The 27,764-nt window shown below is 27.4% G+C and overlaps 1 protein-coding gene across 1 annotated transcript; it reads right to left on the bottom strand.

The window, feature by feature from the left end:
* On the bottom strand, positions 1–27,764 carry LOC145847299 (derlin-2-like). Its single transcript, XM_082953553.1, has 8 exons — positions 27,657–27,764; positions 23,087–23,226; positions 22,236–22,329; positions 21,852–21,974; positions 21,647–21,719; positions 21,308–21,398; positions 7,115–7,268; positions 1–163 (listed from the first exon to the last, which is right to left on the bottom strand). Exons 1-7 carry the CDS (start codon positions 27,738–27,740, stop codon positions 7,136–7,138), a joined length of 738 nt encoding a protein of 245 aa, XP_082809679.1. The 5' UTR covers positions 27,741–27,764; the 3' UTR covers positions 1–163; positions 7,115–7,135.

Genomic DNA, 27,764 nt, shown 5'->3' with positions numbered 1-27,764 from the left:
ATGGATTTAGTATTAGTTGTCTACTGTAATTTAATTTGCTAGAAAATTTAATTTACAAAAGAAACAAAAAAGAAAATAAATATGAATGAAATTTTTATCGCACAATTTAGTTTTAGTTAACTGAAATTCTTCTTCACGCTTATACTTCAACCGCCTTTGCAACCTGAAGAAACATAGAATATATTCAGTTGTTAAATAAATTTAAATATTGTTACAACTTTCTTTTTTCCATCAGTTTTAAAAAATAAATTTTTAACCTAAAACTTTAATTTTTTGTAATTATAGTAAATTAAAGCTTAATAAATATTATTATTAAAAACTTAATCAAATCCCGCAATCAGACTTATACAGCCTAGATTCTTTAAAATCAGGACTTTCAATAACAAAATTTTGAAACTTTCAAGGGTCGTAACTCTAAAAAACAAATAATAAACTAAATACTTTATGTTTGTTTCTGTGTATGGTCATATTGTTTCTACTGACCTAATTAAACGAAGGATTTAACACTTAAAAATGTTCTACTAGAAACTTAAAAGAAAACCTCGGCAAAACTCTGAAGAGTTAAAGCCTGAACTTTCGTATGGCATAAAATAAGCTCAAGTTTACAAAAAGCAGGGTTTCTAAAACTTTTTTTCAAATGGTCCCCTTTAAAGAAACTAAAAAGTTATGGCCCCTAGTGTAAGTTTCAAAACTACCATAAAAAACGCCTAAGACCTTGTTTTGCTCTTCATCATAAACTCCAGAATATCTAGTGTAAGTTTCAAATTGTGACCCTCTGAATATCTGTCATGGCTAACTTTTAGAAACCCTGACATAAAAGTTCGATTATAACACTTGGATCATTAGGCCACAAACTTTCAATAAAATTGGAAACTTAACAAACAAAAGTTTTTTGAAAACGGAAAGAAAAATCAGGAGTTTATTATTGTAAATATCTATCATTTTGTCTGACTTAAGAATTTATAGTAAATTAACTAAGTTGAGGGCTAAGACGTATGTCAAGTCTAATATTTTTTAGGGAACGGGTCAGATTTTCACGGCGTCACTTTAGCACGGAGAGTAGCATTTGCACGACTTCAGTTTAGCACGGAGTGTTAATTATGCACAGCATCACTTTAACACGATGCAACACTTTTTCATATCATCATTTTGCTCGAAGCGTTTTTTGTTTTAACGGTATTTATTTTAGCACGAAGCTCTATTTTTGCATGAACCAATCCTTTTTTAGGATTTTAAATAACACTTTTGTTATTAATAAATATTTAGAGCTTTGTAATGTATAGTTAATGTGTTTAAAAATTAAACTAAAAAATAAAAAGTAAACTTTCTCTAAATTCGAAAGAAAATTGAAGCTGAATTTACAAATCTATTTTAGAACTGTGTTAGTATTTTTAAAATGTACCAGTAAATGTTTTAGACCAGTGGTCGGCACGGTGTACACTGGTGCACACTAGTGTACATGAAATTTCTTTTAGGGTGCACGAGACTTTTGGGGTGCATGAAACTTATTTTTGGGGTAAATGATTTTTTTCTTCGCGCAGAAAGTAAATTAAAGTTTATTTTTAATCTTTCTACATTTAAGACATATTCAACCTTGATATCTAATAGACCATTTTGTTGTTAATAAAACGACCATTTTTGTATTCTCCTAGCTCTATTCTGTTACCTTATGTAAAAATCTTCCACCCTTAACCGCCCAAAGAAAAACCAAAGTGAGCAAATCTCATACATTCTTAAAACAAAATAAAACGGTTAGTATTCTATTAAAGTTTAATTTTATTAGCTCTTATTGTTTAAAAGCGTTTTGCTACATTAAAAACACTATATTAATCAGCTTAATCAACTGATATTTGACAAAAAATTAGTTAGGCCAAAAAAATTCAAATATGTTTTACTTATAAAAAAGTTAAAGTATAGCAAGGGTCAAAAATATCAGAAACTGTCACATACTTAGCTCTCTAATAATAATTAAGTCTAGTTTTAGATCATGAAAAACCTAGACCAAACTGAGGCTAGTTTTAATAAATTTACAAAAGCTCATCTTGACTGAGACTAGTTATACATTTATTAAAAATCTTGGGTTTATTTTGATATCTTTTAAAAATTTTCAACTGTTACTTTACTTGAATTTTTTTAATTTGTAATTAATTATTAATATTTAAATAATTCAAGATCTATAAATGTCTAATTTTCATTGTAATTTAAATTAGTTTTTGCTTATACATACCACTCTTTAAGATTAGCTAGTGTACAAAGTCCAGTCTTTAGTCACTCAGGCTTATTTTCTGACTCGAAAGGGGTTAACATGTAATAGTGTCAAACTTACTTATTAAATTTTAAATCCAAAAATCTGGTTGTTGTAAAAATTAGATCATCGATATTAAAGTTTATTAAAGGGTAAACTGGTTAATTTAAAGGTTGTTAGTAAAAAAACGATTAAAAGTGTTTACATATTCTTAAACACTAGCGGTGCTAAAGAATGCAAATTGTGGTGCATAGAATTTTAATTTTGTGATTTAAGGTTCACGGATTCGAAATAGCGTGCCGACCACTGTTTTAGACAACGGTGTAAAAGTAAGTATAGCAAAGTTTAATTAACAAACATATCTAAAAAGTTTGACCAAGTAATAATAATAGCTTTGCTTTTGATTGATGCATTAATAAAAATACATGTAAGTTAAAAGTAATAAAACACTTATTTTGAAGTAAAAACTACATCGTGAGTATATAAAATTGTTAAAAATAGTAAACTTTCGAAATTTAATAGAGTGCACTACTAAACAGGGTGCTTTTCAGGCAAATGTTTTTTATCACTACGAATTATTATTACCAATGTTGAAGGTACTAAGGCTTCTTCTGTAAACAGATGGCATTATCAATTTAAGAGGTTTGTGAGCAGTTAATATTTATATACTTCATAAATTTGTCGATAGTATCTAGTCTATTACATTCCCCCTATTCTAATATAGTGTAAGTTTTGTATGCCTCTGTCATTTAATAATGTTTGACAGGTTAAGACACGAATATAAGCTATATTTTCAATTAGATATTCATGTTCTTTATTACTATGTTATTACTGTGCTTAAGCACGTCTGTTTACTGATTAACTACTTAAGATTTTTACTCAAAATAAAAGTTTAATTCTCAAGGCAATTCAACAGCTTAGAAAACATTATTTCAAAATATTTATCATCGGTCGAAGTTTGCCGATCCCTGTAGTAATACCATAGGGGGTCCAATTTGTTTTTAACAAGTTGTTTTTTTATTTAAGAATTTTATCTTAATTAAGAGAAAGTATTTACCTCTTGATAAATTTCCAAAATTCTGAAAAAGTACAAGGGGTCAAAATTAGTGAGTTCAATAGTTTTCTTTTGGAAGGTGAAAATTAAAAGGGGTCGGCAAACTGTGCCCCAAGAAAGGTAAAATTGAGGCCTTGAAACATGTAAATCTGTCCACTAAACCAGAAATTTCTAAAACTGGATATTTAAAATATACTAGGGTCTTGAATTTTAAAAGTGCGGCCAGCGAGTACGTTTTTATTTTAATTATGATTAAATTAAATGTAACACCTGCGGCCCGCAAACAAGCAAATTGTGGCCGTGAATTAAGAAATCTTAAAACTTACACTAGATAACCTGGGTTTTAAAGTGAAGATATAAATAAGTATTAGGTATATTTCATGGGATTTATGAAGTCTATTATGAAGATACTACAATTACAACTGCGGTCCGAGAATATTTTTAACTTCGAAATTTGACCCGCGACCACCAAATGCCTGCCGACCTCTGCCTTAATATATATGGATCAGTCAGCAGGTTTTTAAATTGATAACTTTATATAACCGTTTTTAAAAAACATTAAGTTACATAAATACAGTAACTTCAATTAACAAAACTAATTAACTTATAATTAATTTCTATCAAACTAAATTACATCTCAATATTTGTTCAAAACTAAATATAGAACAAAAAAAGATCAAAACTAAGTCAACCTTAGCAAAGTTTTTAAATAAAAACCAAAGTTTTGAAGTATCAAAAAAATTTGTTTAAAATAAACTATTTCAAAACTTAGTATATATATTGTGATAAATTTTTGTCAAAAGGCACTCAATATTGGTTTAATTAAAATGTTTTGTAACAAAAATTGTTAAAAAATACAACATAAGAAAAATAAAATACTTAATCCGAAGGAAAAATACATTCATTAAAACTCAAAAAACTCAAAAGTAAACAATATCATTAAAAAAAAAATCACGATAAATAAAGCTGGACATTAATTACTTTATTTGAAAACATTAAAAACTACTCTTTTAATTAAACAAATACAGTGAGTCCAAGTCACTCTAATCTTTAAATAGAGATTTGTTTATTTCAACTTTTAAAAAAAATAAACATCTTTCAAAAAATATGGAGCTTAATGAAAGGTTTTTTAGAACTAACTAAAAAAGTCTAAATAAAAATTTTATAACAAAAAGTAAATAGACAATTAGTATAGAGTGGTAGTTTTCTAAAACTATTTTTTTTTCTTTTGCTGCTTAAATTTTTTTTTTTAATGTAAAAAATAACGAAAATCAAACTCATTTTTTAGTTATAGTTACATAAAATATAATAGAATAAGAATTATATTTTTCTTATATATTATTAAACTAAAAATAATAACATAACTTTTAAATAACAATAACTCAAAGTTATTAAAATTAAACTAACAAAAGTTTCAAAAAATGCCTTAATTATTCTAAAATGTATGTTTTGTCTGCTTTGTTAGCAAGATTACTCTGTTTAAGTAGCACCCCTGATATAAACAAAGTTTATGTCAAATTAGCAACAACAATTTTCAAAATTCTAAAAAACTAATTACGTTTTTCTTGTTATAGGTAGTTTAAATAAATTAAGCACTTTTCATTAATTAGTTGTTGTTATATTGCTACGAACTTGGTTTCTTTTTGGATCCTTTATTTGCCAACATTGTTAACAACTACTATTTTAAACATTTTATAAGTTTTAGCATCATTAAAAATAGTAGCTTAGTTTAATCACTATAAAAAGAAATACATACAGTAACCTGCCAACTAGGTACGCCTTTAAACACAGCAATTTCCTAGGTACCCAACCGGCAGTGCGTACTTAGGAAATTTTCGTGTTTAATTAACTATATTAATCCTAATACAAACATGTTAAAAGCCAGTAAAGTTTACAAGTAAAAGCAAAACCACCAAAAATAAAAATTTTCATCATAAAAACATAACATATTGAATGAAATAATATTAGATGTATTTAGTATTTATTTAATTTATATATTTACAATAAGTATTTATTTATGCATGTAGTTTATAATCATCCCACAACTTGTCTAATCTATCTTGTATTTCAATGTACAAAGTAGTTATTACGGCAATCATCAACAGAGTTGAGATGTTTCGCGCCATCATTTATAATTAATGAACTTTACCGCAAGATCAACAACAACAACAGCATCCGAGTCAACCTACGACCGGTTTCGTCCTAATTGGGACTCATCAGGCAGGCATAGCCGCGTGAAACCGCTGTTGAGCGAACCAAGCATTAATTATTATTGATGGCGCAAAACACCTCAACTCTGTTGATGATGGCCGTAATAACTGCTGGTTAAAACTGATCAAACGAGCACATACTATAATCTCACAATAAGCTGACAATGTCTGAGACGTTGGGCTGTGAATGATTTAGATGTGTCAATTTTTTAAACTTTACCCACAAACGGTCGCTTCAGTATTTTGTACTTAACCCCGCTTGGTTAGATCTCACCAGCGGTTTCACGCGACTATGCCTACCTGATGAGTCATAATTAGGACGAAGCCGGTCATAGGTTGTCTCGGATGCTGTTGTTGTTGATCTTGGGGTAAAGTTCATTAATTATCATGTACACAGTACACATAATCATGTAATGATTAATTTGAAATAAATAAATTTTTATGAAAATATTGATCATGCTTTTTTAAATTGTGTTTATTCTAAAACACTAGCTTAAATATCTAAAATAAAAAAAAAGCAACAAAATGTCTGCTAAACCCGAACGTCAAGTTATATTAACAGAAATGTTTTCAAAATCATTTAGTTCTAAATCAATTGCAATTTTTGTTTTCATTATTAACACCATTTATACGTTTTATACATTTATGTTTTAATCATAGGGTAATAAGTGTCAATTGCAATGTTCTTTAATTTAGTTAATATCGCCTTTTTTATACGCTTTTTACTTTATGATACAATAATTGGGTATGTAAACGTTAATTTTACTGTTCGTTATTTTCATTTATCTGAATTTTTTATAACTTGTTGAGTATTTTTATTCAAATGTTATAATCATGGGGTATGCAAATTAATATTGCACTATTCGTTATTTTCCTTAAATAAATAAACTGTAACATGGTTATTTTAAATATCGGATTTTATATACAATTAAAAATTTCATAAGTTATTTTCTGGTTCCTCTAGTTTGAAACTATTTCAATTTAATAAAGTGCAACTTATTTTTTAATATAATGCTTTTGTATTGATATTTCACGGTTTTTTTTTTAATTCTAATACAAAAAAAAAGTATTTTGAACACAGCGTTTTTAGGCAAAAAAGTGCGTAACATACCGGCAGTTTGTACCTAGCAATTGCGTACCTAATTCGCAGAACTTATAGTTTTTGTATTTCATATAGTTATGTTTTAGTTTCGACAAAATTGAATTAGTTTTTGTTATGATTAAATGTTTTAAGCGTTTATTTGAACTAGCTGTCTTCGTAGAACTGAAGACTAAGTACCCAGGTACAAAATAAAATAAAAGTTATTGTAAGGCAAAATAGACATGTTTACAAAACAAATTAATATATAATAAGTAATTATATTTATTGATAAAACTAATAATTCTAAATGGAAAAAAGGCATATTTATGGATGTCATAATTCAAAATATATTCATTTCATCACAAGCTAATCTAAAATACGTCTTAAAACAATTTTTAATTACTTTATAGCTGAATCGTAAGAACAAAAACACATATCATTATAAGGACTTTTTTTAATGCTAAGAAAACAAAACAAGCGATTTTAGCTCTTAACCTATCAATAGATGAGTTGAAATAACTAACCACCAAAAATATTTGAAGTTATCAATCCTCGTGCAAATTGTCTTCAACGACGACCTCTTCGTTCTCTTGTTGCCACTGGAAACCACCTGGTTGCTCGTCGTCTGGTGCAACTTCAAAACTTGAGTTATCTTCTCGGGGATCAAAAATTAGCTTGCTGTTAAAACAAAAAACGACTACACGATTTATAACTTAATCTTTTATTCGTTTAGTAGTACTATATAAATGGCGTGATAAATTTTTTGACCGGACTCTGCTTAATAACAACTAAGCTAAATGAGAAAATAATTTTACAACATATAAAATCTGTGCACTTTTAGGTTTTAGATTTTTATTAAGCTTCTATTCATAAACTAAAACAAAATTTTATTCGAAGATTATTAATACAAAAATACAAAGTTATTACGCTCATTTAAGTCTTTAATTAATGAAGTTTATCTAATCTTATTTAATGAACGATAAGTAAAAACAATAATACTTTACATTAAGCAAACTAGTTCTACAACCCCTTAAATCATTTAAGAAACAAAATTTAAAGGGGATTCACAATGTGTCAAATCGTATAAAGTAGAATTAGACTCTGTTATGATTAAATAACATGTTATCATAGCAAAATTTAAAAAATTTAAAGCAAATATTTTAAGTGAAAAAATATCTTTTGTTATTTTTGATTTGTACCACACTAATTTGTAAATTTGACACTAAATAGTATTTATGTTTTCTTATGATTGTTCTGTGTTATTAGTTGTTTTAAACTTATTAAGTGCATGTTGTATTTGCTTTGTTGATTAAAAACTTAACCACAGCTATTGCTAGAATTTTATATATATTTTAGCAGTTAATAACTAATAATTAATTGTGATAATAGTTATGAAATGAGTGACTTAGATAGTAGCTTGAAATTACCTTCCATAAAAGGTTAAAATATGAAAAAAAAGGTTAAGGGCATAGGGGGGGTAAACATCCTTTTTTGGTTTTTGATCTTATTTTATATAGTTTTTACTAAGCTACAAAATGCTTTTTACAGATTTAAAAAAATCAAAATATTTATTTAGATATAGCCGGTCAAAGTCGGAGGCAACAATAGGTTCCTTAAGGGAGGCGCAAACTTAAACGGCAAAAATAGACTATTTCACTAAAAATCTATCTTCTCCTACATTTATTGAGATAACTACCTCAAACTTTCAGGACATGTTCCTTGATATATTTAGAAAATTCTGTTCCGACAGAATTTTTTAAATACTGCAAGGAACATTTCCTGAAAATTTGAGGAAGTTATCTCAAAAAACGTAGGAGGAGATAGATTTTTAGTGATTTCTAGTTATTTGCCGTTTTAGTTTGGGCCTCCTATAAGGAACCTGTTGTTGCCTCCGACTTTGACCGGCTATATCTCAAAAATTATTTTGAATTTTTTAAAGCTGTAAAAAGCATCTTGTAGCTTAGTAAAAACTGTATAAAATGAGATCAAAAACCAAAAAAGGGTGTTTACCCCCCCATGCCCTTAAGAACCGCTGACCTAGATACTCTTTAAAGCTCTTTGTCATTAATAGACTTTTTCCATAGTTTCTTCCAAAGTTATGCCATTGAACGGCATACTATTTTACTCAACGAAGAAATTAGAATTGACTAGTCCAACAGAAAAATGTAATGTAAATTTATTTTGTTTGTCAAGGTTGGATAACGAGATGCTGCGTTTGCAGCTGAATTAGTTTTATTAGGCATGTAATGTAATTAAAAGAGTCATGTGTGTTCTGGATTTCGTTTAAGGCGCTAACTATCTTTAATTTTTATAACCACAAGAACCTTTCAGCCTTAAAGAAATACTTTGTTTGCTCTAAGGACCAAGCAATTGCATCAACTCCCCTTGTATTTCATTAGATATTTTCTGCTTCATTCGGAAACCTTGAACCTGCTAGTGTCATTTTCATTGGTAAAGCAGTCTGATTACTGGCTAACAAAATTGCAGTATTTTTTAAAATAAAATAGCCCAGACCTTACTTTAACCGATCTTGTCTGAGACAAGTTAGTTTGCAAAATATAAAAAACTAGACACCAATTCTTATTGCGTCAATTATTATCTCTTTTGATTTATCAAATACTTGGTTAAATTTATCTGTCAACATAAACTTACATATTGAATTAAGAAAATAACAAATATGTGCCATGAATTTCTGTGGTTTGTTAGAGCAAACCTGCTTGATACATTTGTAGCAGATTGTGGGGTTGGAAAATTTCGAATGGAGTACAAGTGTTTAGACGAAGTTTCTATGCATCAGGGTTGCCACTCGTTTTATCAAATTTTTTTCAAGGTTTTCCAAATTTCTTCCAGGTTTTTAAAAGTACACAATTTTGGGTATATTTTTAATTTAAAGTTAGGTTTAAGGTAAGAGACTGTGTTAAATAGTATAAAAACATTGAAATACTGTAAAGCTACTTTAAATAAATTTTCAATAAAAAATATTTTTGATGACAATTTTTTTTAATATATGATAGATTTTTAGAGTCAAATCAAAATTTTACTACTGAACATGTGAAAATTGTTAAAATTAAAGGTTTTCCAGGTTGTTTTTTGCCTAAATTTTCAAATTCCAGGTTTCCAGGTTAAGTGGCAACCCTGTATGCATCCATTATAAATCAGACAAAAATCCGCTGGTTTAAGACAAGTTTGTATTTCTTTGAATTCAAGATTACACCTTCTCACAGACTTTTGACTAGAAATATAGTGTTTTCAACCAGTGATATTCTAATTATAAATTAAACACCTAAATTGACAAATAACAGGATTTTCCAAGTTTTAAGTTTATATTGCAATCAATATAATATTTTTGATATTACTATTTTTAAATTCTTAAACGAAGAAATACGTAACTCTACCCCTTTCTTATTTTTGAATTAACAAAGTTCTTTAATTAGATAAACTTGAAAAAGTTAGACATTTTTTATCACAGATTAAATTCTAGAATTATTAAATATAATTTTATCATGGCTAAATTTGAAAAACTTTAAGTAAAAATCTTAAATAAACAAGATCTGGAAGTGAACACATAAAAAGAAGTTAAAACTTTCTAGAAGTCATTATAAGTCCATACTTCAATGATAAATTTTTTAAAAATTTATTACAATACAATGTTTCACTCGTTTAAAAAAACGAGATCTTCAGTTGTTTAAAATCTGTAAAAATTTATGTGATAACAAGTAGGAAGACATTAGGCTAAACTTGAAATAAAAGAAGTTAAAAAGAAAAAATGTATAACAAAAAACTGATTAAAACTATAGTTTAAAGTTACTAGCGTATGATGATTTTAATGTTGCTAGGCTAAATTTAGGAAAATGCACGTTACTTAATAATTATACAATCTTAAAACTTAAACAAAAAAAATATATACAATAAAAAATAATTCTACTAACATTTAGTGGCCTTGTGAAATCTTTAGATAACTAACAAAGAAAAACATCTCTTTAACTAAATCTTTAAGTTAAGTTTACTCGTTTAAAAAAAAGTTTGGCTATTGTATTATGACGTAATTATATATTGGTTTAAGTACTTGTACAAATTAAAATAGATCTTTTTTTATCAAAACGCTCTTAAGTTTTGAAATAAAGCTTCTTAAAGTGTATACAAGAACATATTAACTCGTTCCTTTTATTTAATGATGTTTCCCCGTCAGCGTTCGCTATTTCCATTTTTTCATAGGAGCAGGTCCTGCAGATTCTAAATTGAATTTAAATACAGCTTAAAAGACATCCCGTTAGCAAGCAAGAAGCAATACCTAACCAGAATGTACGACGCAACTACAAAATTCATAAACAGGCTTAGATGGAAGATTTTCTTCTACAACAGCGATAACAACGACCAGTATGAACACAAAGAAGAGGACATTTACAAAAGTTCCAGATCAGCACCAGCCTGTGATGAACTTAAAGCGTTCGAAAGCGACCTTTTTAATATTATAAAAAATATCAAGTTTACCGCATATAAGTCCAAATTTCAAGAAGCTTTGCAAAAAGATTTAAAACAGATACTAACTAAAAATAAAATTATCCTTTTCGCAGATAAAACAAGAAACCTATACCAAACAAACCCAAGCAACTACAAGAAACTCTTAACTAACAACATAACTAAAACTTACAAAACTTCAAACGAAAACCTAATCGAACAAATAAATACCGAGTCACAAGAATTAATCACCGACAGAAAATACAAAACAAAAAAATACCAAGTTCTCAACCTCGGACGCCTTTATAACAGTAAAGGATCACAAGAAACAATTCCCCCTCAATGTTGAGTGCAGACTATTAAACCCAGACAAAAACGAGCTTGGGAGGATAAGCAAAAACATCTTAGAAAGAGCTGTGACGAAAATAAGATACGCGTCAAGATTGGTCCAGTGGAAAAACTCATTTGAAGTAATCGAATGGTTCAATAATGTACAAAATAAATCAAAAAAATGCTTTATAAACTTCGATATTGTGAATTTCTACCCCAGTATCACTGAAAATCATTTAGCTAACGCTATAAACTTTGCAAAAAAATACACCATAATAGAAGACAGGGACATAAAATTAATTAAGCACACCTGCAAAACAATTTTGACTTTTAACAAAAAAACCTGGATCAAAAAAGATAACAACAACCTATTCGACGTTCCCATGGGCTCCTTCTTCGGCGCCGAGTTATGCGATTTGATCGGGCTATATGCATTGAGCAAGCTTGAATCTCTTTATGATACTAAAGAGATCGGTTTGTATAGAGACGACGGCCTTGCAATTATCCAACCAAAAAACAACCAAGATTTAGAAAATAAAAAGAAAAAAACAATAAAAATATTCAGAGATATTGGTTTTAAAATAACGATAGACACCGGTGCAACTATATGCAACTTTTTAGATATAACATTGGACCTTTCAAATAACTTATTTAAACCGTACAAAAAAGAAAACACAGAAATTAGATACATTAATAGAAACTCTAACCATCCTAAAATTATTAAAAAGAACTTACCGGAAATGATAGAAAATAGACTGATTAAATTATCTAAAAACAAAAATATTTTTGATCAAAATGCATACACATACCAAAACGCTTTAGACAAATCAAATTTTAAACATAAACTGACTTATAAGGAACATTTTAACAAACAAAAAAAGAAAAGAAACAGAACAAGAAAAATAATTTATTTCAACCCACCATTTTGCGAATCAGTAAAAACAAACATAGGAAAAATGTTTTTTGAATTAATCAACAAGCATTTTAATCAGAACAACAGTCTAAACAAGTTAATAAATAAAAGCAACTGTAAGTTAGCGTATAGTTGCATGAGTAACATAAAAATGCTAATCCAAGGACACAACAAAAAAACTTTAATTAAGGCAGAAAAAACTGAAAATACCGACAAAGAAGAGTCACTATGTAATTGTAGAAACAAAAACTTATGCCCGCTAAAAAACAAATGCCTAACTAAGAATGTTATCTATAAAGCTACGGTCACGACGAAAAAAGAATTAAAGCAATACGTAGGAAGCACAGGAGGAACTTTCAAGAAAAGGTGGTATAACCACATAAGAGATATAAAAAATTTACAAGGAGAACGGAACCGAACTATCCAAATATATTTGGAAGCTAAAACGCAACAACACTAACTACAACATCAAATGGGAAATTTTACACCACATCGGACACATAAGGAAACTGCAGAGAATCTGCAGGACCTGCTCCTATGAAAAAATGGAAATAGCGAACGCTGACGGGGAAACATCATTAAATAAAAGGAACGAGTTAATATGTTCTTGTATACACTTTAAGAAGCTTTATTTCAAAACTTAAGAGCGTTTTGATAAAAAAAGATCTATTTTAATTTGTACAAGTACTTAAACCAATATATAATTACGTCATAATACAATAGCCAAACTTTTTTTTTAAACGAGTAAACTTAACTTAAAGATTTAGTTAAAGAGATGTTTTTCTTTGTTAGTTATCTAAAGATTTCACAAGGCCACTAAATGTTAGTAGAATTATTTTTTATTGTATATATTTTTTTTGTTTAAGTTTTAAGATTGTATAATTATTAAGTAACGTGCATTTTCCTAAATTTAGCCTAGCAACATTAAAATCATCATACGCTAGTAACTTTAAACTATAGTTTTAATCAGTTTTTTGTTATACATTTTTTCTTTTTAACTTCTTTTATTTCAAGTTTAGCCTAATGTCTTCCTACTTGTTATCACATAAATTTTTACAGATTTTAAACAACTGAAGATCTCGTTTTTTTAAACGAGTGAAACATTGTATTGTAATAAAATTTTAAAAATTTATCATTGAATCATTCTCCTTTTTAAGTCGAGAACTTTGATTGCAACCTTTAAAGCAAAAAGTACGCAATAAGTCCATACTGGCCAATCGAGAATGCTCAGCGTCTTTCTTACACCGTTTGCTACATATTCAAACCTCACTAGCTTATTTGGTCATTATGCAAGTGACACATAATTTTTTTTTGTACCACCGAAATATAAACATGCTTTTCTTCTACTTGATTCGTAGTGGCAACGTTGGAATGGTCACAACACAGTCCAGGGAATCACGAAATTCATTATTGGAAAGATTTCTATAGCTTAAATGGTACGCCTACTGTTAATCAATGATCATTGTACCTGTTTCTACTATATTTATTGGGATTTAAGACTTGGGATTTATATTTATTGGGATTTACAATAATAAACATTTTTACATTTTCAAAGTTGATAACAATGTCTGCTGCTCCTGCTATAATATCTTGGACTGGAGTGTTATGTCCCTTATGAAGACGAGTAGTAATTTCTGTAGGGAGGTTATACTGCAGTAGGGTGCTTATAAACACAACCTTTGAGTTTTTAGCTATTTTTTTTTATATTTGGCAAATATCACAAAAACACCATGTGCAAAATTCAAGATGATTTGAAGAAACTTTCACTTTGGCACCATTCAAATTTCTGAAAACCACCCCAATGCAAACTGCACGGAGACCTTAGAGTTATTGCTGGATTTTTTTTTATATGTGGCAATTATCACAAAAACACACTGTTCACAATCTAAGACGATTTAAAAAAGGTTTATAGAGGAACTGCTTGATTAAAGCGTCACTTTCGCACGGCGTTATATTTTCACGGATATACTTATGAACTGCCAAAATTTTAAACAATCAGTCAATTTTGAACTCAGCTTCACTTTTGCACGTTGCTAATTTTTATTTTCTCAAATAAATTTTAAATAATTTTTTTTGTCAACTTAAATAATACTTGCTTTTAAACGCAAGTTGTTTTGAATGAATAAAATGTGGTAGTTTTTTAATGATAATTTAATGTTAAGTTTTAATTTCCAGTTTTACGTAGAACAATATAATAATTTCATTTGTAATAACAATACACTAAAAAGGTAGCAAATACAACCCTTCAAATAACAAAAAAATTTCTTTCAAAAATAGCTCTGGCAGAATATTTCAACATATAATTTCTATAAAAACAAATGATCATTTATTTTAAACAACCTTATATTCCCTAAACAATTTAGTTTTCTCTCCAACTAAACATTCTGTTTTCAATTACTAGATTGCTAACACTCTTGGTTGGTGTATTTTTTAAGCAATATGTCTACTAATCTATCTATACAGAGTAAAAGCTTTTGACTCCGTCTCTCCATTTCAAAAAAAAAATATTGCGATACAAAATTTATAGCAGTCTGGTTAGTTAGTTTAAAGAGCTTCTAAATGATATAGCTTCAAAAGTTGATGTTAGCAGCAACATTAGCCTCTTCGCAGATGAAAAAAAAAAGTTTTACCAATCGAAAACAACTTTACAATATTCCTTAGATGTAATTTACGATTAGCTTAAGGAAATCAAATTAACCTAAAACCTTAGTAAATGTCAAGGTCTAAATATAAAAAACACTACTATCTTTACTTTTGTTTCTGATATAAACAATATCAACTTATCTTCAACTAAAGTGTTTAAAGATCTTTGATTTTTATTGCCAATAATTTTAACTGGAATCACCATATTAATTACGTTTACCAAATTGCACCAACTAAATCTTTTCAAGAATAAAAAAGCTTTCAGTCTCCGGGTATAAACAGCCTTAAATAAGTTTTTTCTCATTCAAACTCGTCCTAAGTTAAAATATAAAACACCAATATGTTCTACATTATAACAAGTAGTAGCTTCTACTTGTTTCAAAAGCTAGAACGAGAAAAAACTTCAAATACTTTAGCACTCAGAAGAAAAAAAAAACAAATCTCAGAAGAAATTAAGTAAGGTAGGAAGGGTAGTATAACAAGTAGTAGTTTACTACTTGTTTCTAGAAGTACAATGAAGGAGTCAAAGATAAGTTAAGTGGAAATTACATCAAAGGAGTCAATAAGTTTTAAGTGGAAAATTACAGAAAGGACTTTTGCGCGTGACGTAGTAAGTAGAGAAGAGAGTAGAAAAAATAAATAAGTTTTTCTTAGTGTGCTAAAAGGATGTTTGGGTTGTTGTGCGGGTTGTTGTTGACGGATCGGGCAAAGGGAATAGAATTGCTGCAAAGGATAGTAGAATCGCTCGAGTTTTGTAAATCGTAACCAGCGTACAGTCACTAAGCTTAAGAAAACCTCGAGTCAGTTGTGGTAGAACTTCATCACGTTACTTTATCACATTGTCGTGTTTTGTTTTTAAATGTATATAAAATCACCATTCACTTAAAGTTGTTTTCTAAACACTAGATTATTAGTAAGCTCAATACATTAAAGTTATCGATCGTTCCTTTAGAACAGGGGTCGGCAGGTAGTTGGTCGTTGCGGGCCAAATTTCAAGTCTCCAAAGTCTTTGCGGGCCGCAGTTTTGGTTTTAGTGACATTTGAATAATCTTTTGGTTTTAGTTTTAGTCACACTAGAGAAAAATTTTTACTTTTATTCACCTTATTATCTTAAATGACTTTTAGCTATACATAAAATGCCTATTTAAAATAATATATATTAAAATAGAATTTACATGACTAAAATACTTAAGTATTAATAAACTATTTACTTTCATAAGCACGTAATAAGTTAAACTTTATACTTTTGTAATTTTACTTACAACCTACCTCTCTATAAAAACCAAACTTGAAATACAATTTATGGGTTACATTTATACATTTATTATATTATCAACCCTTATTTCATATTTCTAAAAATATTTACTTCAAAAAAAGTTTTTTCGGGTTAAATAGTTTACATTCATAAAAAAGTTTAGTAATTAGTTAATTCAATAAAATTAATACCTGTTTGTATTCCAGAAAACTAGAACAAATTCATTAACATAATTAATTCTTGAATACTTTAATAAAGTATATTATTAGTAATTAGTCTTTTACATGGTTGCCTCTTAAAAAGCAAAAATGTCTGAGTTGTATCAAACCAGCCTAAGTTTATTAAAAGTTGAAAAAGCTAATAAATAGGTGTTAATCAAGCTTAAATACCTAATTAAAATATCATCATTATCAAAAAGTACACTAAGTGTAAGAAAATAAGAAAAAATTACAATTAGTAAACTACACTACAGTCATAAAAACTATTCTGAAAACTAAAAGATTTCTTTAAAGTGTTTGAAATAAAAGTTTCACATATACCTGAGTTTTCAAGCTTTTAAATAGCCTATTTGTGTAGCAACCCAGTTAAAACAAAGTTCACAACATAAAGAAATAACAAAGTACATAAATTACATGCCAAAAAAATATAAGTCAGCTGGTATGGAAAATTAAGTTTCTTAAACAAATTTAACAAAAGTATAAAACTTTATCGAGTTATTAGCGAGGTAGAAAAACTTATTTTTTATAAAGCATTATAGCAATTCTTTATCTGCATCAAGAATATTGCATTTAAAAATAGTTGTTGTAATATTTTATGACGAGCTACAAAAATAAAAAAACGTTAGTAATGATATACTGCCAGAAACGATAAAAAAACGAATCACCAAAGTTAGTTCAAACAAAGCACATGATTATCTTCAGTAACTACAGAATGATCAGAAAAAAACTGTTAAGGCAAGTTATAAAGTAGTAAAATGTATTACTTAAAATGAGATACCGTTTATAATTGAACACTTTTTAAAGAATTTATGTAGGCGGTAATAAAATTTTTTTATTTATTTCTTCAGTGGCTACAAGAAGTCGTGTTTAGGAAATGCATTAAGGTTATAAAGTCGAATAAATCAAATCAGGATTTTAATCAATCTGTAAACATGAGAACACTCATAGAAAAACTATTGCTGATCTGAGAATTTTTATTAGACATGTTTTTACTAACTTTGAAATTTTAGTAGAACTTTTTGGTTTAGTTCCAACGCGAAGCACAACAATTGGTGAAATTCTTCAAGTAAAGGTGCAATGCACCAATAAAAACTTTTTGGAAGTACAATTCCTTCTTTTATTTTTAGTATAAAGTTTAAAAAAAGTCTTTTAAAATGCATCAATATCAAAAATTACTGTTAAGCTACTTTAATGTATTTTTAATAAAAAATGTTTCTTTTGTTAAAGTTTTTGTGTCAAATCGAAATTTCATTACTTTTCTTGTAAAAGTTGTTTTAGATTCCAAGTTTTCTAAAAATTTCTTAAATTCAAGTTTTGTTTAAGTGTTTTTAAGCACAAATTTTCAAATTCAAAGCTTTTTCGGTATTCAAGTTTTTTGGCAACACTGATTGTTCAAACTTAAATGTACCGATAATATAGATAATACTTTGAATTATATCAGCTGCAAGACTTAAAATTTGACATATATTATAACTCAAACTAGCACTGTGGATTGAGTAAAGCATACATCATGAGCTTAATTTGCCATTCTTTCAAGCAAAAAAGCCAGCCTGAATCAACAAAAACATTCCTGATATCTTTGTATACAGAAAGCAATTCTAGCCAAAAACTAGTAAAATGACTTAGTTGGCTTGAGATTTGAAGTCTTCAAATAGTCTGAGTGTGTGTCAATGTTTAGTTGTTTATTTGCTTGAATTTGAAAAATTTTAATAACAATGTAAAAACTTATTAAATTTACCATCCCTAAATCTAGTTTATATTAAATAGGTCCAAAAAACAGCAATTGCGTGTATTGATATGCAAGGCATAAAAATTAACTAGTTAGTTTAACTAAAATAGTTTGACAAAAACAATGTTTTAAAAATGAAAATATACACCAGACAAAAACTATTTTTATGTCTTATATATTGTTTTAAATGTGTCAGTAAAATTTAGATATTACATATAGAAACAACAATGTTAGAAAATTATGCACAATCTAAACTTAAACTAACTAAAGTATTAAATGGTGGTTAAAAATATAAGCATCTTTTTAAGTTTTTGTGCATAGAAATTAATTTAAAGTGCAAGGAAAACTTCTAAAAATGATAATGTGTCGAAACAAAAATCAAATAAACCTCATTTCTTATTACTATTTTATTTTTAATGTTTTTACACTAAAATATAACATTAACAAATAAAAAATCTATAAAAGAAACTTTGATATAGATAATACTGAAAATGAATACCTGAGCTATAAAGAAATGACATTTTAGATAATAACTGTGCATTACTTTTGTACAAAAATTAAAACATTTGCATTTAGTTTGTTAAATAAATAGGTATTATGTAACTAACTAATTGAATTAAGCACTCTTTACACTCCTTTTTCAGATATTTACTTGCAGTTGTAAAAAAGAAGTTATCATGAAACTGAGAAAAATATCCTGTTAGAATGCTAATCTGTCTTTTTCACATTTTTAAACTAAAGCAGTAACTTCTTTTAATCATTTTAAAATGTTGTACAGAGACTTAAAACCAAACTAATCAAATTAAATCGAATTATCGAAAAAAAAATTAACTTGAAATATGTTTTTGCTCAGCGGGCCACATTTACGTGCTCGCGGGCCACAAAAATTTCTTTCGCGGGCCGCATTCCATTCAAAAAAATAACGTGCTCGCGGGCCGCAGATTTACCCTACGCGGGCCGCATTTGGCCCGCGGGCCGCAGTTTGCCGACCCCTGCTTTAGAACGTTTTTATAATATTATTTATATATATAATTCAACTAAGATTTCATGTTGTCCAAACGCTTATCGATGGACGACATAAAACGCATGACGCGGTCACAAACTAAGGCGAAAAGCCAGAATAAGCAATTACCTAACCTAACTACGACCGAGCCATCGGTCAGTGGTTATAACATAATTATTAACAAAAGATATTAACCATATAGAATCTGTTCAAAGAAAATATACCATATTAGTCTTCAACCGCTGCAATATTTAAATAATGAGGCTTGGCAGAATTCTTTTTTTATCGGTCAGTTGAAATATGGAACAAGCTTCCAAATGAATTAGTTTCTTGCAAAAATTTTAAAGAATTTTTATTAAAGTTTAAAAAGTTTTATCTAAACTATAATTGCATAATTTATAAGTAATTTTTATCAACTGTTGATTTAATTTTAAGATTTAGCTTAGTTTATAGTTTAACTTTATTAGCAGCACCTTAACTCTATTAATGATGAGTCATTTTTAATGTATTTAATGATTATTCATCTGCCCAGTCTATTGTTAAGGGCATAGGGGGGTCCACCTTGATTTTTACAAGTTGATCTTATTTAATAGAGTTTTATCTGAGCTATCAGACATTTTTAACCGCTTGAAAAAACTCAAAGTATTTTCTTAAATATGAGCGGTCAAAGTCGGTGACCTCAATAGGTTCCTAATGGAAGGCGCAAACTAAAAACGCAAAAAATGACCATTTCACTAAAAATCTATCTCCTTCTTCATTTTTTAAGCAATCTTCTTCAAATTTTTTATAAAAGTGTATTTTTAAATTTTAAAAATATTGAATGCATGAATTTTTTTTATTTTGAATAACAAAAATTTTATTTAAAAAAACCACCTATTTTTTTGTTTTTTTTATCTAAAAATTTTATTTTTTGATATTTCTAAAATTCCAACATTTAAAGTCTTTTAAACTATAAAATAAACGTTTTCTGAAAATTTGAGGTCTCTATCTCAAAAAATGAAGGAGAAGACAGGTTTTTAATGATTGTTAAAATTTCCGAGAAAATTGACCTCGAAAAACTTGTGGTCCATACGTTAGTATCGGAAACTTTTTATAAAAATTGCAATATCTCAAAAGTTAATAAGTAGTTTTTAATTCTATAAATACTGGCTTGTAGTTTGTACTTTAAGCTTTCTCATAAGATCCAATGTTATTTTTAGTAAAAAAAAAAGTCAATTTACTTACACTAAAAGAATTTTTTTATCCTAGTTTCTAAATAAATTAAATTTTTTGTCCCTGGTATGAATCTTGTTTTTTTAGAAATGTTATTATTTATTAAAAAACTACAACGTTAATTCTAAGAATATTGAAAAACTAGCTGCAAGGCTTAAAAATTTTTAAAAAGCACTTAAAAATAAATAAAATTAACTATTTTGAACAAAATTTTGAAACTGGATTAACTATATCTCATTAATTATCTAGATAAAAAAAATTTCTCTAAAACTTTTTTTTTAATCTTAAAATTTTCCTGAAATCTTTAGAAAAAATCAAAACTGCCCTGAGTTTCCCTGAGTTGAAAAAAGAATCACAACTCCCTGAGTTTCCCTGAGATTTTTTATAACTTGAAAATTCCCTGAATGTGTGGCAACCTTGAAAAGAGTCGCCGTGCAAAAATGTCTCTTCGTGCTAAAGTGATGACCGTGCAAAAGTGACGCCGTGCAAAAGTTTTCCCTCGTGCAAACGTGACACTTACCCATTTAATTGCGTAACTAAACCAATTTATATATAAATGGTAATGTTTTTTATAACAGTTCGAAGAAAACAAGAATTGGTAAACAAATATTTAACTTTTAACCGAAACTAGTAATAGCTATTAATTAGTTTACTTATATTTATAGTTTAAATTATAAAACACACACACACATAATATACTTTTACTTATTTTCTATTTTTGGAGTACTTACTTTTTCAGAACTTCATGGAACTGTGTTATAAGTTTAAAATAGAAAAACTTACGTCAGTTCTACAAGTCAAATACTTTGCAAGTGGCTATTATAACTGTTTTATAAATAAAAACTATCTTATAATCAAAAATTTAATCGATGAAACAAACTATTTTCTATTTCTAAAGTTGCCAACTTTGCAATATTTTATGGAGGGATTTTGAAATAAGATTTTATAAAACTAACAGAAAATATGGAGTTTTGAGAATTCTAAAACCACTTGGTTGATCAGGAAAAACATCTTCTAGAAAGTAGTATACATGACCACAGCCTATGCCTATAAATGAAATCGAATTTTGAATTTATGAATTAAGTTGTTTTAAAAAAGAAAAAAACTAATTATAAAATGTTTTATAATACCTTAAACTTAAGCTATAAATCAAAACTACAAACACAATTCTGTTGCATTTGTTTTAATAAGCTTTAAAAGATGCCAAAAATTTTTTAATACTTTTTAGTTATAAATTTCTGAATTAAAGAGAATTTTTGATCAACTATTTAAGCATCTAGTATCGTTTTACCTACCTACAGCATCAACAAGTATTGGATTACCAAGCACAAGTGAAAAACCAATTAAAACCCAAGGAAGGTAAGGTGCCTGTGTAGTAATATATGTAATAGTTTTTTTCCAATAAAATAGTTCAAATAAACAAGTAAATATTATTATTGAGCAAATCGAGTTTTTTTAAATCAAATACTTTGAAAATCTATTTAGAATAGTGAAACTTACTCTAAACACCATTACTCCGAAGAAGCTGAGTCTGACATTAGGATTTCTTCTCGACCAAATATAAACCAGCATAAGTGTGAAAGCTTGGCCGAGAAATACCATATTTGCAAACAAACCGACAAACTAGATAATTCATACAATGAGTAAGGACACTTAGCTTATTATATTAACTTTTAAGTATAAGAAAGAAAAAAACAGATATAACTGTTAAAATCAACTGTACATCTCTGGTATCTCTAGTAAAACCAAAACACATTTTGTATATCTTAATTAAACATTTGAATTTACCAACAGCTTTAGTAGAAAGTTATACCAAGTGTAAAATTACAAAATTTTGTTACAATGAAATTACTTTAAAAAACATTGAATACAAAAAAAACTTACAGACATAAGAAGACTTCCAAAAAGAAACATAAAAATAAAATCAGAAGTTCTTCCTCTAAAAGATCCTTCTTCTAACATGCGTGAATATCTATACCTGTTGTATGAACCATTTACTAAATACAATAAAGAAAAACATATAAATTTTCAAGGCTTGAAATAACTACCAAAACATTTTACAAAATTACTAATCGAAATCAATTATACAAGTGTAACATTAATTTTTAAAAATAATTAAATTATTTTAGAGCGTAGCTAATTTCAAAAAATAAGTTACAATCTGACTTAGAGGATTTATATAAGGTTGTGCAAACTCAGTATAAATTAAGATGTAAATACAAAAAACAACAAAATCACAATGTTAACATTTACTTCAACTTTTTATCTTAGTTTTAATTTCGTTTTAATACAGTAGTATCTGTTTTATTAATATGCTTATATAAAATTAAAAGTAGTGTATGTTTTATGAAATATATACTTTGCTCTATTTTTTTAAAGTATAGAGCATTATAAGTATATACCAACTTTGTAATAAATTTATCATATTTAATTTGATATAAAGATAATTAAAAGTGTGTAAGTTATAAATGTTATACATTATTTTTTAATCTTAAAAGTAGAAGTTAATAAAAGTAACTAAAAATATTGATTCTAGAATTTAAAAAATTAAGAAGTAAAAACCTTTTTAAGATGATAAACGGTATAAAAAAATCAATTGAAAATGTAGTTTATTCAAAATAAGATTTGACAGCTTCTATTTATGAGTTTAAAATATTATACAAAGTTGATTTAAGTACTCAAGTTATTTGTTACTAAACAATATTTTTATATTATAAGTATAAAAACTCACTCACAAGAAAATTAAGTTAAAGAGAAAACTAAATCCTACAGTTCCAAAATACAAAAAGTTAGTTACAAGTCTCCAAAGCTGAAATTTGTTGAATATAAGATCAGGATTAAAGTATAACTGATATGGAGTAAGGATATCCAGTTGCTACAAAAAAAAAACATTAACAGAAAGCATTTCTTAAACATAAAAATAGCCTGAATAACTAAAAACTTGCCTGGATTTATCTGTTAATATAATTTAAAAAAAAAAGTTTTAAATTGTTATTGGCAAAAACCTGAAAAATACATAAAATTTACCTTTAATACTATAATATGAAAAAAAAAACATTTTTTAGATATAATAAATTCTAAGTTAAATTTTTATTTTCTAACTCTAACTTATAAAACTACACTGACCTTTAAAAGATTATTATGAGTTTTAAAAAGAGATTAAATCAGTTATTGACTTTTTTAATCACCTTGTACGATTTTATTTCGAAAAAATGAAATGACTACTGCACTGATAATTGTTTTAAATACAGTATTCTCACTATGGTAATGTCATTTTGATAGTTTTTTTTTTAACTTTTTGAAAACAGTAAAAATGAATGTATACAAACAGTCAGAGATAATGTAAGAAATCATAAGACTTACAATACTAAATAAACAAAGTACTATGTGAACTAAATAAAATTATGTTTAAGTAAACTTCTAAAAAATACTTTGTTGACATAGTTCAAGTTTGTTTAAGTAAATTGAAAACGTTTTTATTTCTATTAGTTAACAGAGATAATAATCTGTATAGTTCAATAACAAGCTGGATTAATAACTTTCAGTAAATAGTTGAAAATATTTTTCTAGCATTCAGGAGTAGGTTTAAAACTCGGAGTTTTTTAGCTAATCAAAACAAAGATATTTTCATTTTTCAGACTTAATTTTTACTGTTTTAAGTTTGTTTACTATCACTCTATTGTTAAATCAACCAAGGCAACTTATACTACAAGTTATTGCACTAAAAATTATATTATATAACAAATTAGATTTAATTATTTGTCACATATTTAGTTATTAATCTAAAAAAGGAAAAAAAAACCTTAACTGCATATTAAGGGCACCATGATTTTTACAAGTTGATCTTATTTTAGAGTTTTATCTGAGCTATCAGACATTTTTAACCACTTGAAAAAATTCAAAGTAATTTTTGAGATATGAGCGATCGAAGTCGGTGACCTCAATAGGTTTCTAATGGAAAGCACAAACTAAAAACGAAAAAAAGGCCATCTCACTAAAATCTATCTCCTCGTTCATTTTTAAAGCAATCTTCTTCAAATTTTCACAGAAAGTCTATTATTAAAATTTTTTAAAAATGAATGCAGAACTTTTTTTAATAAATCACATTTTTTTATCTGTTTAAATTGCAACATTCAAAGTCCTTAAAGCTATAAATTAAAGGTATCCTGAAATTTTGAGGTCTCTTGCTCAAAAAATGAAAGAGAAGATAGACTTTTAGTATTTTTTAAATTTCGGAGAAAATTGACCCTGAAAAATTTGCGGTCCATACATTTGTAAAAATATCACAAAAGTTATTTAAGATTTTTTTATTCTATAAAAACTGGCTTGTAGTTTGTACTTAAAGCTTTAAAACAAGATCCAATGTTATTTTTAGTAAAAAAATGTTGGACCTCCCTATGCCTTTAAGTAGTAGAATTAAATAGTTTAATTTATAGTTTTATACCATTTTTTTGAAATGCTTTAATTAATGTTGTAAACTTGACTGTCTGCAATAGTACTTTATTTCTATTTAATAAAAGATTTAAGAGCTTATTTTATTTTTTATATAAATTTTATGATTTTTCTTGTATTTTTATAAACCTATGTTTTAAAAAGTTTGCTTAAAGCTTGCTTTATTTTTTATTGCTTTTGTGAGGGGTAGGTATTAAATCAATTTATACGTTAAAAATTGATTTTATTTTGTATTTATTACAAAATAAATATATATAAAACGCATAAACGGATCGACCTTCTATTTCATATGATGATTTATATTGATTATTAAGTATTTTTTATAGACGCCATAGTATATCAAAAGCAGTTGAAATATTATAATTTCATAACAACATGAAATATGCAAATTTTGTCTGTAAAATGGTACTTTTTTCTAATATCAAATGCAAATTCTTCTGCTGTTTTTATTTTTAGTTCCTTTTATTTTGAACGTCAAATGTATGGAGTCAGTGAACAAAAAAGATGTTTTCAGAATAAAACAATAAATCATAATAGAGCTTTACACTGAAGGAACCTCTACGGATATATTCAAAACAAAAGTTATTTGCTTGTGATCATTGTGTAAGCCTGAAACAATCAGCTCTTTACAAGACCTTTTCAAAGCATTTCAAAAGCTGTATGAAGATCTCAGCATTGGAATAATGAACGCTTTGGATGACACTGTGGTACATTACCCACATATTAAGGTGTAAAGCAAACTTCTGAGTTGTATTGTAAAACTCTTAACAAGATGTGTCTCCATGCCGCCCAAGTTTTTCATTGTCAAACAGGTAGAGATTTTGGATTCATAAAGTTTTGTTTGTCAAATCCACCACGTGCTACTAAGCTTAACTTATAAACTAATGTAAAATGGCAGGGCTTAAAACCAATATTCTAGAATCTGAAAGTTATTTTGCTGGATTTGGAAAGCAAGCAGCAGTGGTATAGTTTAGGAATCAACGCTTCACAGCAAAAGGAAAAAAAACTGAATGTAAATTACTTACATCTGATTCTTTTCAAACTAAACATGAAAACTTTTTTTATAAAGTTGTAAAATTTCTGAATGAGATGGAGCAAAGGTGGGTAGCAGAACAAAAAAAATTAAAGCTCAAACAGATAAAAGAAAAAAAAAGAAGAAAAGGGATCAGTACGTGCAGAAACATCTCAAACTGTTTAAAAGTCGGGATAGGCCTGTAGTGAGCATGGAAGAGCTGTGTACTATTTTTTAATCTCATCTTTATCAAAATGAAGGTAATGGTCGTAATGAGTTAATTTACTTTAGAGAGTCACACTAATCTGAAGTGTTATACAATCCAGAACTATTTGAAGTAAATGGTAATTACTACAAGAAAATATTTTTAAACTTATGTGCTCTTGTTGCAGAAGATGATAAGTGCTCTCTGTGTTCTTTACCAACAAACACCAATGCATGATCAATTGTAGGGGATTCTTCCCCCAATATTTAAAAAAAATGAAGATAATGTGACAGGGCATTATTGTGTCACATTAATTAGTGAAGGTAAAAATGATGATGGGACTTACAAGATGGACAACTTCATGATAGTTCAAGATGAAAATAATTCGAAGTGGAAACACTCACCTAAACGTGATTTGCTGAACTTGCACATAGATTTTATTCTAGATTGTAAAATTAATGGAGAATAGAATGATTCTTATAAAAGATCTATAACTTTTTCACTGAAATCATATCCAAATAGATTTTTAGTAGAAATGATGTCGTTAACATAAAGTTAAAGGACATTATTTTTGTATCTTTATGGGTATTATGTTTACCTAATTATTTCAAACAGATAGTCCATTAAATTTTATCAATCATGTGACTGTTAGATTTTATACTATCATTTTTAAAAGTGTTAGTCGTTTTGCAGTAATCTTAAGTGTTAATACTAAATGATACAGTACAATGTTCATTTTATTTTGCAATGTTCTTTATTTTGCAATTATTAACTTAATGTTTAATGCCATACAACATTATCTTGCCTAAAGTAAATTTAACTTTTGAATATTTTGTTTATTTGTTATAATGCAAATTGAATACTCATTTAAGGTTTTTTTTAAACACTTATAGCTAAATGAATTATGACATCAAATATCCTGCTAATAAACATACCACATCTCCTAAATTCTAAACGTAAGTGAGTATACCTACAAAGTTTTATTATGGAATAATTTTTTTTAATTAGATTAAACAACAAGCTATGCTTTTTAATTTTCCAATATTTTACAGACAAAATTTGCATATTTTGTGTTATTATGACGTCAAAATACATTAAAAGCAGTTAAAATGTCTTTAAATATATGTCTTTAGGTATAAGCTTTCATTAAAGATATAAATTAAAAGTCTAGGACAAAAAAAAGTGATTTTATTACTATTTAAGTCAAAAAATATATTATTTTTAAGCAGCATTTTTTTTTTTGCTCAACTCTTCTTAATGAAGCCAAAACACAATAAAATCATATGTCGAAATGTGAATTTTACAACATGACCAAAAAATGTGCTGCAGTTCCTACCCCTACTAAAATTAATTAAGGCTAAAAATTAAAAACTACAATAGGTTCTAAATCAGTCATGTAAAATAAAAATAAATAAACTTTTTATACAACTCTTATTTGTGGTATTTACTTGAAGAAGGATAAATTTTATATAAATAAAGGCTTTAAAAACTGATGGAAAATATTATTTTTCTCTTAAAACATTCAAAAACTTTATAGAACTTTTCAGAAAGAAACAACTAAATTATACTAAATCCTAATTAAAACTTAATTTAAATTAGTGCTTCATGGTGAATGTTACTTAAAAAAAAAACTCACCACTGTTAAGGTTGTAAGGACACAAGCACTCACATATGATCTTGTTACCAATGGGATTTGCATAAATTCCTGCTGTAATGCCATTTCTGATCATTAGAATTAAAAATC

Source organism: Thalia democratica, unplaced genomic scaffold (genome assembly GCF_965202585.1).
Source record: "Thalia democratica unplaced genomic scaffold, ktThaDemo2.hap1.1 HAP1_SCAFFOLD_871, whole genome shotgun sequence".
Lineage (NCBI taxonomy): Eukaryota > Metazoa > Chordata > Thaliacea > Salpida > Salpidae > Thalia > Thalia democratica.
Note: the sequence above shows the minus strand (reverse complement) of the source record. Positions and strands in the feature narration are given on the sequence as shown.

Bases quoted from the DNA above. Each gene is read 5' to 3' on its own strand.
- LOC145847299 (XM_082953553.1), bottom strand. From the start codon at position 27,740: ATGGCATTACAGCAGGAATTTATGCAAATCCCATTGGTAACAAGATCA. The intron at 21,975-22,235 runs GTAAGTTTTTTT...TGAATTATCTAG, and splicing joins TTGGAAGTCTTCTTATGTCT to TTTGTCGGTTTGTTTGCAAA. The intron at 7,269-21,307 runs GTTAGTTTTATA...TTGTTTTAACAG, and splicing joins CTCAAAACTCCATATTTTCT to CAAGCTAATTTTTGATCCCC.